The sequence below is a fragment of the Ranitomeya variabilis genome, chromosome 3 (genome assembly GCF_051348905.1).
Source record: "Ranitomeya variabilis isolate aRanVar5 chromosome 3, aRanVar5.hap1, whole genome shotgun sequence".
Lineage (NCBI taxonomy): Eukaryota > Metazoa > Chordata > Amphibia > Anura > Dendrobatidae > Ranitomeya > Ranitomeya variabilis.
This window is the reverse complement of record NC_135234.1, coordinates 619,979,443-619,995,908: the sequence shown is the minus strand read 5'-3', so window position 1 is coordinate 619,995,908 and position 16,466 is coordinate 619,979,443. Positions and strand designations below refer to the sequence as shown.

Here is a 16,466-nt window from a genome sequence, read left to right as displayed (position 1 = left end):
AGTAGCACACATTTTTTATTGTATATTTTGGCCCTAAAGCATCTTTATTACATATTTCCTGCTAATCTGTGCAACTCTTATAAATAACTGGCTGTCCTGCTGCTTCCATTTTAGATCCAACAGCGCACTTCTGCTGACTACATCAGCTCTATGCTCTTCTACCTCCATTTTTTAATTGTTACAGAGCGGAAAAGTTAGGGGGATCATGTGTGGAGAACAGAATTGTTTATTCTACAATGAAAAATAAAAACAAGTTGGAAAAACATGATTTTTCACTATCTAGTAGTGAGGAGCGAGTGTACTCGTTGCTCAGGTGGTCTCCCGAGTATGTTAGTGTTCGGTGATTTAGTTTTCATCGCGGCAGCTGAATGATTTACAGCTATTAGCCAGGCTGAGTACATGTGGGGGTTGCCTGGATGCTAAGTAATCCCCACATGTAATCAAGCTGGCTAGTAGCTGTAAATCATTCAGCTGCAGTGATGAAAACTAAATCCCTGTGGCAGGCACGGACTGGGGCTAAAATTTAGCCCTGGCATTTGAAATCACATAGGCCCATGCTATCCCCATCCCCAACCCATATTACTAATATTACCCTGCATGGAAGAATTCAAGATTTACTGCAAGATCAATATTTCTAATGATATCTACGTCACAACTCTTAATAGTATGGGTGTCTTGAGAACACCCATACGGTTAACAACGAAGCAGATAAGGTGACCCACGACCAGACAGGCCCTCCTGGCATTTGCCAGAACTGCCAGAAGGCCAGTGCGGCCCTGCATCACGCATAGAATGTTCCCACGGTGGTGGATTTGTGACATCAGGCATAGAATGTTCTTACAGGTGATATTTGTGACATCACACATAGAATGTTCCCACAGGGGGGATTTGTGACATCACGCATAGAATGTTCCCACAGCGGGGGATTTGTGACATCACGCAAAGAATTTTCCCACGGGGGGGTTGTGACATCACGCATAGAATGTTCCCACGGGGGGTTGTGACATCACGCATAGAATGTTCCCACGGGGGGTTGTGACATCACGCATAGAATGTTCCCATGGAGGGTGGTTGTAACATCATGCATAGAATGTTCCCACCGGGTGGGGTTGTGACATCACGCATAGAATGTTCTCACAGGCGATATTTGTGACATCACACATAGAATGTTCCCACGGGGGGGATTTGAGACATCACGCATAGAATGTTCCCACAGGGTGGATTTGTGACATCACACATAGAATGTATACATGGGGGCGGGATTTGTGACATGACAAATAGAATGTTCCCACGGGGGGATTTGTGACATCACGCATAGAATGTTCCCACAGGGGGTGGTTGTGACTTCACGCTTAGAATGTTCCCACGGGCAGGGTTGATCATATAACACATAGAATGTTCCCACGGGGGGTTGTGACATCATGCATAAAATGTTCCCAAGGGGGGAATTTGTGACATCACGCATAGAATGTTCCCACTGGGGGAATTTGTAACATCACGCATAGAATGTTCCAACAGTGAGGGGTTATGACATTGCACATAGAATGTTCCCACGGAGGGGTGTTGTGACATCACGCATAGAATGTTCCCACGGGGGGGTTGTGACATCACGCGTAGAATTTTCCTACGGGGGAAATTTGTGACATCACGCATAGAATGTTCCCACGGAGGGGGGTTATGACATCACGCATAGAATGTTGCCACGGAGGGGGGTTATGACATTGCACATAGAATGTTCCCACGGAGGGGGGTTGTGACATCACGCATAGAATGTTCCCACTGGGGAGATTTGTGACATCACGCATAGAATATTCGCAGGGGGGATTTTTGACATCAGGCATAGAATGTTTCCACAGGCGATATTTGTGACATCACACATAGATTGTTCCCACGGGGTGGATTTGTGACAACACGCATAGAATGTTCCCACGGGGGGGATTTGTGACATCACGCATAGAATGTTCCCACGGTGGTGGATTTGTGACATCACGCATAGAATGTTCCCACGAGGGGGATTTGTGACATCACACATAGAATGTCCCCGGGGGGGTGGTTGTAACATCACATATAGAATGTTTCCAGGAGGGGATTTGTGACACCGCGCATAGAATGTTCCCACAGGGCGGATTTGTGACATCATGCATAGAATGTTCCCACGGGGGGGGGGGATTTGTGACATCACGAATAGAATGTTCCCATCAGGGGGTTGTGACATCACGCATAGAATGTTCACACGGGGGGGGGGGGGGTTGTGACATCATGCATAGAATGTTCCTACTGGGGAAATTTGTGACATCACGCATAGAATGTTCCCACGGAAGGGTGTTATGACATCACGCATAGTATGTTGCCACGGAGGGGGGTTGTGACATCACGCATAGAATTTTCCCACAGGGGGATTTGTGACATCACTCATAGAATGTTCCCACGGTGGTGGATTTGTGACATCACGCATAGAATGTTCCCACAAGGGGGATTTGTGACGTAACGCATAGAATATTCCCATGGGGGGATTTGTGACATCACACATAGAATGTCCCCGGGGGGTGGTTGTGACATCACGTATAGAATGTTTCCGGGAGGGGATTTGTGACATCGCGCATAGAGTGTTCACACAGGGCGGATTTGTGACATCATAGAATGTTCCCATGTGGGGGGGTTGTGACATCACGCATAGAATGTTCCCACGGGGGGTTGTGACATCACGCATAGAATGTTCCTACGCGGGAAATTTGTGACATCACGCATAGAATGTTCCCACGGAGGGGGGTTATGACATCACGCATAGAATGTTGCCATGGAGGGGGGTTGTGACATCTCGCATAGAATTTTCCCACGGGGGGGATTTGTGGCATGACGCATAGAATGTTCCCACGGGGTGGATTTGTGACATCACGCATAGAAGGTTCCCACTGGGGGGCGGATTTGTGACATCACGAATAGAATGTTCCCACAGCGGGGATTTTTGACATCAGGCATAGAATGTTTCCACAGGCGATATTTGTGACATCACGCATAGAATGTTCCCACAGGCAGGGTTGTGATATAACACATAGAATGTTCCCACGGGGGGTTGTGACATCATGCATAGAATGTTCCCACGGAGGGGGGTTGTGACATCACGCATAGAATGTTCCCAATGAGGGGGGTTATGACATCACACATAGTGTTTCCACGGGGGGATTGTGACATCACGCATAGAATGTTCCTACGGGGGAAATTTGTGACATCACACATAATGTTCCCATGGGGGGATTTGTGACATCACGCATAGAATGTTACCACGGGGGTATTTGTGAGATCACGCATAGAATGTTCCCACGAGGGGATTTGTGACATCACGCATAGAATGTTCCCACGGGGTGGGGTTATGACATCACGCATAGAATGTTCCCACATGGGGGATTTTTGACATCACGCATAGAATGTTCCCACGGGGGGATTTGTGACATCACGTTCGGTACGGATTGGGGCTAAAATTTAGACCTAGAATTTGAAATCACGCAGGCCCATGCTATCCCCATCCTCAAGCACCAGATGGGATATATTACTAATATTACCCTGCATGGAAGAATTCAAGATTTACTACAAGACCAATATTTTTAATGATATTTCCGTCACACCTCTTAACAGTATGGGTATCTTGAGAACACCGATTCTGTTAACAACGTAGCAGAGAAGGCAGCCCATGACCAGACAGGCCCTTCTGGCATTAGCCAGAACTGCCAGATGGCCAGTGCAGCCCTGTCCCGAGGACTTAAAAATACTCGGAGACCACCCGAGCGTGCTCAGGAAAACTCAAGCAAGGAGTACACTCGCTCATCACTACTATAAAGATTTAATGTTGGAAAATGATGATACATTTGGTGTAAGGAAACCAGTCCCCTAAGTAAAATATTCATATTTGGTCTGATATTCTGGTAGTAGTTTTTTTTGGTCTATTCAGAATGGGGGGCTGATGGTGCACGCATCTACTGCCAACAGCCTTTAGAGATACTGTAATTTGCGGATTATAAAATGCACCGGATTATAAGACGAACCCAAATTTTGAGAAGAAAAATAGGAAAAGAACCTTCTTTTAATAAAATGGTGGTGCTCCTTATAATCCAGGCGTCTTATTGCTTACTGAGGGTGGAAGCTGCGGTGAAGCGGGGTCCCAGAGTCGCCGCTGGAGAAGGCAGGAGTGGGGCGTTGCTGCAGGCCGCAGGCTGGGATAAGGGGTGTTCGGATGTGAGGTGCGCCACTGTGGTTGTTAGGTACTGCGGGTGTCCGGTGCTGTGGGGTGCTTTGCCGATATCTTGCGAAAGCCCAGAGCCACCGCAGTGACATGGTTTCCTATGCGGTGGACTGGACTCCTGGAAAATTGCTGCAGGCCGGGGGCGACGCATGTGCAGATGATTGCTCAGATCTCATCTCCCGAGATCTTGGTGCCGAGATCTCCATCTGCACATGCGCCGACCCCGGCCGGCAGCCATTTTCCCTGAGTCCAGTCCACTGTGTAGGAAACCATGTCACTGCGGTGGCTCTGAGCTTTAACAAGATGTCAGCAGAGCCCCCCGCAGCATCGGACACCCGCATCACTGGACATCCACAGTGGCGCACTGCACATCCGAACACCCCCTCACCCCAGCCTGCGGCCGGTAAGGTATATCCGCATTATAAGACTCATTCCCCAAATTTTCGGGGAAAAAAGTGCGTCTTATAATCCGAAAAATACGGTATTCTATTTGGACCATAGGAAATAGTGGATTGGAGTGGTAAATTGACATCTATGATTTTTCTTGATATTCTTTGTGACCTATACTGGCAGGAGGAGATGAGCTGTGACCTAACAAACAGGTAGTCCCTGCATGTGTTGCGGATGTCAAACAGCCACAAGACATGCAGATGCGAGAACTCAGAACATATTTTTTGAGCACACCGAAGACACTCTGTTTGCATATGAGCATGCTCAGATAACACCTTATCCAGGCACGCTCGCTTATCACTACTAATTACCTATTTCATTTTTGCTTTTCATATGCATACTTCTTCTTATCTTCTTCTGAATATAGAAAGAATCAGCTCAGAATAAATTTCATGTATAAGGTCTTTATACATTTTATTCATCTTTTGTGCTGGGTATGTGGGAGAATTACTTTTTATCTTTTGGCTCACATTACTGAAGTCTTGTACGTTCCTCGTCACCTTGCTTTGTCTTTGCTACAGGCTGACTGTGTATAATTTTGTTCTAGACCTTTTAATATGGGCTTTTTTTATTCATTTCTACTAATCTTTTTCAGTCTGTTGTGGATGATTAATATTTTACAAATGTAACGGATATGGATAAAGTTATTATGTATGTGCTATATGTTAATAAAAAATAAACTGGTGAAAATGTATTTTGTTGCTTATACATTACATTTTTGTGATATTAACACAAAGTGCTAGTATTTGATTATAAGTTGACTTGAATTGCGTAGCTTGTGGCTTCATATAACACATTGAGCCATAAAGTGAATGTTCCTTTATATTATATGCTAATCGGTATCTGCAAGAGATGCCTGCCCACTTTTCATTTTCTTTAAATCTTTCTACTTGGCTGCTTTTAATCTGGGGCAATAGGGACTAAATAGCTACCTGTGACTACAGCTTGGCTACAGTTGCTGCTGGGGAGTCTGGGGTAGTCTGTGACACGCCCCCTATTTTATTATTGGTTCAGGCTACTGCTGTCTGCCTCCTCCTTCAGCTGTGCCTCCTCCGATTGGCTGCTGTGTAGAAACACAACCCTGACACAAGCTCGAAAAGAGGTCGGTCCATGGAGATATAATTTCTGTTAGGACAAGAATAATTGAATAGTACAGACCACAAGTGAGAAAAATATATACATCAGATAACTACTGCACATATACTAAGGGACGAGTCTTAATTGTAAGGTAATTTTGGATTCATTCTTTGATTATCCAGCTGTACAATAAGGACACAGTCTTGTCTTTTTTTCCCCAACGAATAGTGTAATGAGTAGTGCCTACCAATGTACTATAAAAGCAGCCTTTTCTCACAAAGAGCCTAGAGGGGTCACGTGACCTATATCACGGAGGCGCAGATTATTTTACACACACACACACACACACACACACACACACACACACACACACACACACACACACACACACACACACACACACACACACACACACATTAACTATTTGTTAAGTCTATTTTTATTTTGAACTCGTTTTTTATCGGTTTCTAAATTTTTTTTCATATTTTGATTGATATAAAAAACATAGAAATTATTGCAACTTTATTACTGGCCACTAAGTATATTACAACACATGAGAAAAAATTCCCACTTTTGTATAAGAAGCCACATTGAGATCGGCTGCAAAATACTGACTGTGACACATTGTCTTGTACATGAGAGCTACAGTGGTGTGAAACAGTGCTTTCCCCCTTTCTTATTTCCTGTTCTTTTGCATATTTGTCACATTAAAAGATTAAACAGAGATAAGATCTTTTGGTCTTCTTCACTTTGTCAGGCAGGTCTTATTTAAGTGATTTCTTGATTGAGAACAGGTATGGCAGTAATCAGGCCTGTGTGTGGCTAGGGAATTTGAACTCTGCTTCCCTAAGATGTGATAAACCACAGTTAATTTATGTTTTAAGTGGGGCAATCTCTTTTTCACACTGGGCCCTGTAGGTTTGGATTTCCTTTTCCCTTAATAATTAAGACATTCATTTAAAAACTGCATTCTGTGATTACTTGTGTTATCTTTGTCTAATATTTAAATTTGTTTGGTGATCTGAAACATTTAAGCGTAACAAACATGCAAAAGAATAGGAATTCAGGAAGGGGGCTAACACTTTTTTGTCACCACTGTATCTGAGCATAGGTCATTATGAAGAGCGTGAGGATGGGAGCTGTGACAATAACGTACTGTGATTGGTGAACACTGTGTTATATGCTGTATACAGATATATACCGCCTTCCATTGTAATCCTGTCTATGATGATGACAATGAAGCATGATTCTAGAATATCCCCAGTGACCAGAATAAAAATGTAAAGATTTATGTGTCCTTTTTTTTTTTTTTTTTTAATACAGATAGTTATTTGTGAAATTATAAAAAAAATATATATTTTATTAATATTTAAAATAAAATGAGGTAATTTATGTGATGACACATTTTCTTCCATTTAGAACTCGGATTTTTTTCATTGTCCAGTTTACAACTGTTCTGCAGAATCAGTTGAAATGTTATGGATGTTCCTCCTAACAATATTTGTTGTCTCGACAGATAAAATGTCATATGCGCAGTAAATAGTTTGTCTTTTTTCAGCCTTCAGCAAAGATTCTTGAAACATTGCAATTGTCAGACTGTCTTTCTGCATGATCAGATGGCTCTTTCTGCAAGTGATTTATTCATTTTGAACAGATGTGATCTTTAGTTTTCGGGAAAATCATTTGTGGTGGTAGCCAGTTTAAAAAGATTCTCCACAATATTTTTAAAGTAAAATGTGGGAAGCTACCATTGAAAAAGAAAGAAGAAAGCATTATTTTCCCCTTTTACTGCTACGGAGCCGCTACTGCAATGGTCTCTGCTGGACCCGAAGCGATGGTGTTACGATCACCAGTTAACTAACCCTACAGCCAATTAGTGGTTAAAGGGATGTTTCAGTGGTATGTTACCACCTATCCACAGGATTGGTGATGACTGCTGGATTGATGAGGTTTTGAGCACCAAGACTTGTACTCATTGCCAGTAGGAGAGTCCCAAGCCCCCCACCTGAATACAGCTGCAGTTGTACAAGTGGTGTCCTAGCTCTGAAGACTTTTAGAGATTGCGGAGCCCCGCTTCCTATGTCAGTATTGTAACTGGTTGTCGCTTTGTATTATGAAAGTTTTCCCAAGTTTGCTTGATAATGATTGTTCTCTGTCTTCTACCTGAAGGCTCCAAGGATTTGGTTGTAAAGGCCCAAGTGCTTGCTGGTGGAAGAGGAAAGGGCTCTTTTGAAGGTGGCCTAAAAGGAGGAGTGAAGATTGTCTATTCGTAAGTTTGACTTATTACCTTTACACATGGGCAGTACGCATACTTGTGTCACAATAAAATTTCAGTTAAACAGAAGATATGTTTGCAGTCCATTCTCTGTATACATTCAACCCCAAAACATCCTTATTAGTACATATAAGTTGTATTGTAAACCTTTGCTAACCTCATTTCATCTTTTAGTCCCCAAATCTGTCTAATTATTTCATAACATAAATTAGGGGGTTTAAGACAACCTGACAACTCCTACATGCTGACCGGACCCCAGGCAGCAAATATCAGACACTGGCTCTGTCAATTCAGCTAGGTATGTTTTTCTCTGAAACGCTGAGGTGTTACTGAGAGAAATATGCATTGTCCACCTGGTTGGGTGATTAGTCCAAGAGGCCGATCCCTTGCATCTTTTTTTCACTGCTCCTCGTGAGCTATGGGTGTCTCCTTACGTGTGTGTCGATGGAGAAAACGTTCACTGAAAAAGTCGTGTTGTTAACAAACTTCCCATAAATCTACAGTACAGGCACTTATTAGAAATTTTGTAATATATTAGGAATCTGCTTTGGTCTCCGCTTATCAGACACATCTCCCCCTCCCTCCGCCTCTTGAACTTGTCATCTGCTGTGAAAAGTGGCTCAAGCCCGACTTGCTTACTCAAGTCAGACCATATTAATGAAAATCATTATACTCTATGAGAGGGCGGATGGAGGAGGAGTGACGAGCACGAAGAAACTGACGGAAGCTGATGAAGAGCTCTTCACAATGTTTTTGTAACATTTTTTTCTTCTACCTCACATTAGAGCTTGATTCAGATCAGGACAGCTCAGCTCTGCTGTGTAATGTCCTCCATGTTGTTGCTGCAGCTTGTCTCTGTGAGCTAAAAAATGAATGAAGAGCACAAATCCATCTGTGTGCTGTGCTGTGTGGCTAGATTACTGCAGCTCATATCTGCCCACCAACTACAATTGGATTACGAATTATCCCCATAATCCTGTAGAACGTAAGCTCGCAAGGGCAGGGTCCTCTCCCCTCTGTATCAGTCTGTCATTGTTAGTTTGTTTACTGTAGGTGATATTTGTATTTTGATATAACCCCTTCTCATGTACAGCACCATGGAATTAATGGTGCTATATAAATAATAAAAATAAAGAGAGAGATTATGCAGAGGGTAAAACAATTGAAAAATGCAGGATATAAGTCATGTAATGGCTAGAAATGGTGTTATTCATTATATAGTCGCCTAAATCCCCTAACTACAACCTTTAATCTCTCCCTCTCCTCTGGCATTTTCCCCTCCTCCTTCAAACACTCTTCATTACTCCATTATTAAAGAAACCTGCTCTCGACCCATCCTGCACAATCAACTACAGACTAGCCTCCAATCTCCCCATCATCTTGAAACTCTTTGAGCGCCTGATCTACTCCCGCCTTACCCGTTACCTCTCCACTCATTCCCTCCTAGACCCTTCACAGTCCGGCTTCCGCCCCCTACATTCGACAGAAACTGCACTCATCAAGGTGACCAATGACCTTCTGACAGCAAAATGTAACAGTGACCACACTCTGCTCATTCTTCTCGACCTTTCTGCAGCTTTCGACACGGTCGACCACCATCTCCTCTCTAGGCTCCAGTCACTAGGCATTAAGGACACTGCTCTCTCCTGGTTTTCTTCCTATCTTTCTGACCGCTCCTTCAGTGTTCAGTTTGCTGGCTCCACTTCATCTCCTCTTCTTCTCACTGTCAAGTTACCTCAGGGCTCAGTCCTTGGCCCCCTTCTCTTCTCTCTCTATGCGGCCCCAATTGGACAGACCATCAGCAGATTTAGCTTTCAGTACCATCTTTATGCTGATGACACACAACTATACACATCATCCCCTGACCTTACCCCCGCTGTACTACAGAACGCCACTGACTGCCTGTCCGCAGTCTCCAACATCATGTCCACTCTCTATCTGAAACTCAACCTCTCCAAAACTGAACTTCTGCTCCCGCCTTCTACTAACCTCCCTAAATCTGACATTTCCCTCTCCTTTGGTGGCATCCTAATAACACCCCGGCAGCAGGCGCACTGTCTGGGTGTTATGTTTGACCCCAATCTCTCCTTCACCTCCTATATACAATCTCTTGCCCGCTCGTGCCGCTTACACCTAAAGAACATCTCTAGAATCCGCCCTTTTCTCACCATGGAAACAACAAAAACCCTCACTGTCGCCCTGTTCCACTCCCGCCTGGACTACTGCAATGCTCTATTAATTGGCCTCCCCCTTACTCGACTTTCCCTTTCCAGTCCATCCTTAATGCAGCAGCCAGGGTTGTCCATCTGGCTAATCGTTACTCAGATGCATCCGCTCTTCGCCAGTCGTTACACTGGCTGCCCATTCATTATAGGATCCAATTCAAAGTACTTGTTCTCAGCCACAAAGCTCTCCAGAGTGCGACACCCCCCTACAACTCCCTCATTTCTGTCTATCGGCCTAGCCGATCGCTGCGCTCTGCAAACGACTTTGAACTAACCTCTGCACTAATCCGTACCTCCCACTCTCGGCTCCAAGACTTCTCCCACGTTGCGTCAATACTCTGGAATGCTCTACCCCAAGATATTAGGACCAGTCACAATTTGCACAGTTTTAAGCGCGCCTTCAAAACACATTTGTTCAGACCTACCATGTTCCCTAATCAGTCATTTTATGTGTAAGTGTGTGTGTAGCTCATTCACTATCTCTATCTATCCCCCATTCACTCAAGATGGCTGGACCATCATTGTAAATACACACCTGTACTTTGTATCTCCCCCGCCTCATTGTAGATTGTAAGCTCTCACGAGCAGGATCGTTTTATTTTTGCTTTAATTATTGTATTATTGTTAACGTTGTTACTCATGATCGTTGTGTTTGAAACTGTCAAACTGTAAAGCGCTGCAGAATATGTTGGCGCTATATAAATAAAGATTATTATTATATACACACGGCAGCTTATTCTGAAAAGTACAGTTAGCCTTTAAAGTAAGCAGGGCAGTGATAATCCACAAGGGACCACAATATCGGACGAAATTGTCGGCAGTTACCTGGATGATGAAGTGCAGCATTTGCGTGTGTATATATAAATATATAGTAATAAACCATAGAAAAATAGGAGTAATATGTCCAAAAATGCAAATTTTATTGTTTATCATATAGTAACATAGTAAATAAATCACTATTAAAAGTAACGTACAAATAGAGAGGGATCAGATACATATTGGCCACAGGTATCTCAGCATAAATGTAACACAACAGTAAAGTGCCACGCCACCCGGTCTGGCTTTTAAATATACAATGGGTAAGCATAATTAAGATTGGATATGTGTTGTGAGCTTGCTACTCAGCAAAAATATATACTTGATTGAATTAGCTCCTTTATCACATTTGTTATGCCTCCCTTGTCAATATGAGCCCTTGGCAATATATATATGTGTACTAGATGTTTCCAGCCAGCTAACGCTCGGCACGCTCATTGCTATCTAATTAACGCTGCTAGTGATTAAACTTAAGTAAATAATGACAACATTCAGTAGTGCTTATGTAGGTGGTAAATTAACTTAAAATGAAGTTAATAACAATAATAATCATGTGTGGGGACGAAGCCTCGTGTGGTAATGTGGAGGGACGGAGCCTCGTGTGCTAATGTGTGAGGACGGAGCCTCGTATGGTAATGTGCGGGGACGGAGCATCGTGTGGTAATGTGGAGGGACGGAGCATCGTGTGGTAATGTGGAGGGACGGAGCCTCGTGTGGTAATGTGTGAGGACGGAGCCTCGTATGGTAATGTGTGGGGACGAAGCCTCGTGTGGTAATGTGGAGGGACGGAGCCTCGTGTGGTAATGTGTGAGGACGGAGCCTCGTATGGTAATGTAGGGACGGAGCCTCGTGTGGTAATGTGTGGGGACGCAGCCTCGTGTGGTAATGTGGGGGGGCGGGATTATGTGTGGTAATGTGGTGGGGGGCGGGATTATATGTTGTGATGTGGTGGGGGGTGGGATTATGTGGTTATGTGGTGGGGGCGGGATTGTGTGTGGTATTGTGGGGGCAGGATTATGTGTAGTAATGTGGGGGATGGGATTATGTGTGGTGATGTGGGGGGCGGGATTATGTGTGATGTGGTGGGGGCGGGATTATGTGTGGTAATGTGGGGGGTGGGATTATGTGTGGTAATGTGGGGGGCGGGATTGTGTGGTGGGGGGCGGGATTATGTGTGGTGATGTGGGGGGCGGGATTAGCTGTGGTAATGTGGGGGGGCGGGATTATGTGTGGTGGTGTGGGGGCGGGATTATGGGTGGTAATGTGGTGGGGGCGGGATTATGTGTGGTGATGTGGTGGGGGGGCAGGATTATGTGGTGATGTGGTGGGGGCGGGATTATGTGTGGTGATGTGGGGGGTGGGATTATATGTGGTGGGGGGTGGGATTATATGTGGTGGGGGGGTGGGATTATATGTGGTGGGGGGGTGGGATTATATGTGGTGGGGGGGCGGGATTATGTGTGGTAATGTGGTGGGGGGCGGGATTATGTGTGGTATTGTGGTGGGGGGGCGGAATTATGTGTGGTAATGTGGGGGGCGGAATTATGTGTGGTAATGTGGGGTGCGGGATTGTGTGTGGTAATGTGGTGGGGGCGGGATTGTGTGTGGTAATGTGGTGGGGGCGGGATTGTGTGTGGTAATGTGGGTCGGGATTGTGTGTGGTGATGTGGTGGGGGCGGGATTGTGTGTGGTAATGAGGTGGGGGGGCGGGATTTTGTGTGTTGATGTGGTGGGGGCGGAGCTACTGTGCAGGGGGCGGGATTAGCGAGTAATCACGATGCCTCTTATATATATATAGATAAGAAGTATGTTTTTGTCGCTTTCCAAGAGCCATGACTGTCACATTTTTTTCAGTATTAGCTATGAGAGGTTTTTTTATTCTTTTTAAGGCCTCATTTTGAGGTAAATGTGATTAACTTATTTACTTGTTTACTTTTTTTGTGAGGAATAATACAAAGTAAAACAACAATTCTGCCATTTTTTCAACTGTCTTTGGGTCAGTAGACTTGTGGCTATATCAAATCTATACAGTTAGACTCATGATCGTATTCCCTTCTAACTGAATATAAACTGAGACAAAAAATCATTGTTCTTACCATACTCTAATATGTTTTACATTTTTCCATCAATGGGTATGCATGAAAGCTTAATTTGTTGAGTGACAATGTGTAGTTTTTCCTTTTCTCCCAAGACAACACCACCTGAGAGATATTATCCGCCTATCAAGGACAGGAAACCTACTGAATAAAAGGGCGGTACCTCTCATTCACATCAGTTTTGGTTTCCTGTCCTCGATGGAACTTAAAGTGAAGTAAGGATAGTACCGAAGATATGCCTTGCCTACGTCCGGTACGCTAAGGCTACTTTAACATTAGAGTCGTACGACGCACGTCACAATGCGTCGTTTTGGAGAAAAAACGCATCCTGCAAAGTTGTCCGCAGGATGTTTTTTTTCTCCATAGGCTTGCATTAGCGACGCATTGTGACACGTCGCATCCGTCGTGCGACGGATGCGTCGTGTTTTGGCGGACCGTCGGCAGAAAAAAACTGGCTATTAGGAGCAGTGCCTAGTGAAAGGACTATAAACATAAGGATAAATGACCTCGGGGAGATCAAAACATCCAACACCGCGGAGACACCATCACGTGTTTCTCAACGCAGTGATCCAGAACACTGCCCCCATCCCTTATGGGAAATATGCAAATGCATGTAGAAAAGCCGCGGAGACACCATCACGTGTTTCTCAACGCAAGCAATGAATAGCCAGGTCTTTCACCGGGAAGGAACAATAACGGGAAGGGCAGCATCCAATAAAGGAAAACCACCTATGCCAAAACATGGTATCCATCCACAGACAGCTGTTTTGGGGTATTTGCCCCTCATCAGTGTGGAGTAGGAAACTGGCTATTAGGAGCAGTGCCTAGTGAAAGGACTATACACATAAGGATGAATGACCTTGGGGAGATCAAAACATCCAACACCGCGGAGACACCGCATTTGCATATTTCCCTTAAGCGATGGGAGCAGTGTTCTGGATCACTGCGTTGAGAAACACGTGATGGTGTCTCCGCGGTGTTGGATGTTTTGATCTCCCCGAGGTCATTCATCCTTATGTTTATGGCACAAAAAAATGTTACATGTAACGTTTTTTTGTGCGTCGTGTCCGCCATTTCCGACCGCGCATGTGCGGCCGGAACTCCGCTCCCTCCTCCCCGGACATTACAATGGGGCAGCGGATGCGTTGAAAAACTGCATCCGCTGCCCCCGTTGTGCTTCTATTTCACAGTATGCGTCGGTACGTCGGTCCGACGCACTGCGACGGGCTGACGCAAGAGTGAAAGCAGCCTAAGGCTGTTTCTTTCCTTCCAGGGGGTTAGGAAAGTCCTTAAAATGATAAGGGGTACCCGTTAGATGGATCAGGGAGGCCAGTTCCAGGGAACTTGAAGGCTCATTGTACCAAGGCCATCGCGACCTCCTAGCAGAGAAGATGGAAGTGTCTATTGACCGGATATGTAAGGTGGCTACATGGTCCTCCTCTTCCACCTTTTATAAACATTACCGACTTGATCTGTCTTCCTCTGCCAATCTGTCCTTTGGGAAAAAGGTGTTACAATCAGTGATACCTCCCTAAGGTGTTTCTTCTATGTAAGTCTCTAAGGTGGTGCTGTCATTGGAAAAAGGGAAAAATCATATTTATTTACCGGTAATGGGACTGTACAGAGCCCGTGACAGCACACTTGTATTCCATCTTTTCTTCTCACTGTTAGGTGTGCACTATTCTGTTGGGTGTACAATTAGAATTAATAATGTTTGATTGGTGTTGGTTGTACAAATAATTGGAGATACTGTCATGCTCTGAAGCCCAACTGATGCGGAGGAGAGGTACCGCCCTTTTATTCAGTATTTTCCTTCCTTAATGGGCTGATATCCTCTCTCAGGTGGTGCTGCCATGGGCTCTGTAAAATCATGTTACCAATATTTAACAAAGATTTTCTTTGGTAACATTTTATGGCACATATGACTTTTTGATCATTTATTATTAGCGATGAGCGAGTATACTCGTTACTCGAGATTTCCTGAGCACGCTCGGGGGTCCTCCAAGTATTTTTTAGTGCTCGGAGATTGTTTTTCTTTCCGCAGCTGAATGATTTACATCTGTTAGCCAGCTTGATTATATGTGAGGATTCCCTAGCAACCAGGCAACCCCCACATGTACTTATGCTGGCTCACAGATGTAAATCATTCAGCTTTGGCAAGAAAAACGAAATCTCCAAGCACTAAAAAACACTCGGAGGTCACCCGAGCATGCTGGAGAAATCTCGAGTAACGAGTACATTCGCTCATCACTATTTATTATGTTTTGAAATGAAATTAACAAAAATCAACAATTCTAGATTTATTTTAACTCTGTTTTTTGGGGGGTGTACCATTTACAAAAAAAATCAAATGTATAAAGTTTATTTTTGCTACTTCTGGTTAAAGTTCAACTCGCTTTTTTAAAAGAAATAAAACAAAAAGAAACCTGCATGCAAAAAAAGAAATAAACATATGTTATTGTTGCGTCCAGCATGACTCATACTGTAAAATGATTTAATTATTTATTCTACAAAGTTAGTGCAGTAAATATATTTTTTCCCTTAAAATGAACAAGTTTTTTATTCTTAATTTGGATTTTTTGGGGGAGTGGGGTCCCATTACTATGTTGTTGTTTTTCTGGTTTAGAAAGAATTTTTGCAGACAGAGTTCAACTCTAAATTATAGGTTGAGCATAACCTGTAATTCGTTGATGTGGATCCCTGCTCATTTTGGTTTGGGGGTGCACCTTATCAGTGTCTGACAGTCTGTGTGCACAGAAATTACTGTCAATCACTAGATATGATCGCCCTCTAGACTCCTAAGCATAGAGAAAGCACAAAATTTTATCAACAAATTCCATTATTTTACTGAATCTTTTTCCACAAAACTACATATCAATCTGCTCATATCTTTCTGACTATACTCCTTCTTCTATACTGCCTATAGATGGCACAGCACTACTATTTGCTCATCTTCGTCTGCTTATACTCTATAATGCTTGTAGATGGCACAGGATTACTATCTGTTCATCTCCTTCTGCATATACTCCTTCTACACTGCCTATAGATTGCATATCATTGCAAGCTACTTGTCTCCTTCTGCTTATAGTCCTTCTATACTGCCTGTAGTTGGCACAGTGTTATCTGCTCATCCAATGCTTATACTCCTTCTATACTGCCTATAGATTCCACATCATTACGATCTACTCATCTCCTGCTTTTACTACTTCTATACTGCCTATAGATTGTACATAATTTCTATCTGCTCCTCTCCTTCCTATACTCTTTCTTTACTGCATATATATGGGGCA

At 43.8% G+C, this 16,466-nt stretch overlaps 1 protein-coding gene across 1 annotated transcript in view; it reads left to right on the top strand.

Moving 5' to 3' along the window:
- Nucleotides 1-16,466, top strand: part of SUCLA2 (succinate-CoA ligase ADP-forming subunit beta) — a 101,037-nt gene that overhangs the window by 30,575 nt on the left and 53,996 nt on the right. Inside the window, exon 3 of the mRNA XM_077297392.1 lies at nucleotides 7,934-8,033. Coding sequence (XP_077153507.1) covers nucleotides 7,934-8,033 — 100 coding nt within the window. The remainder of the gene's footprint in view (nucleotides 1-7,933; nucleotides 8,034-16,466) is intronic.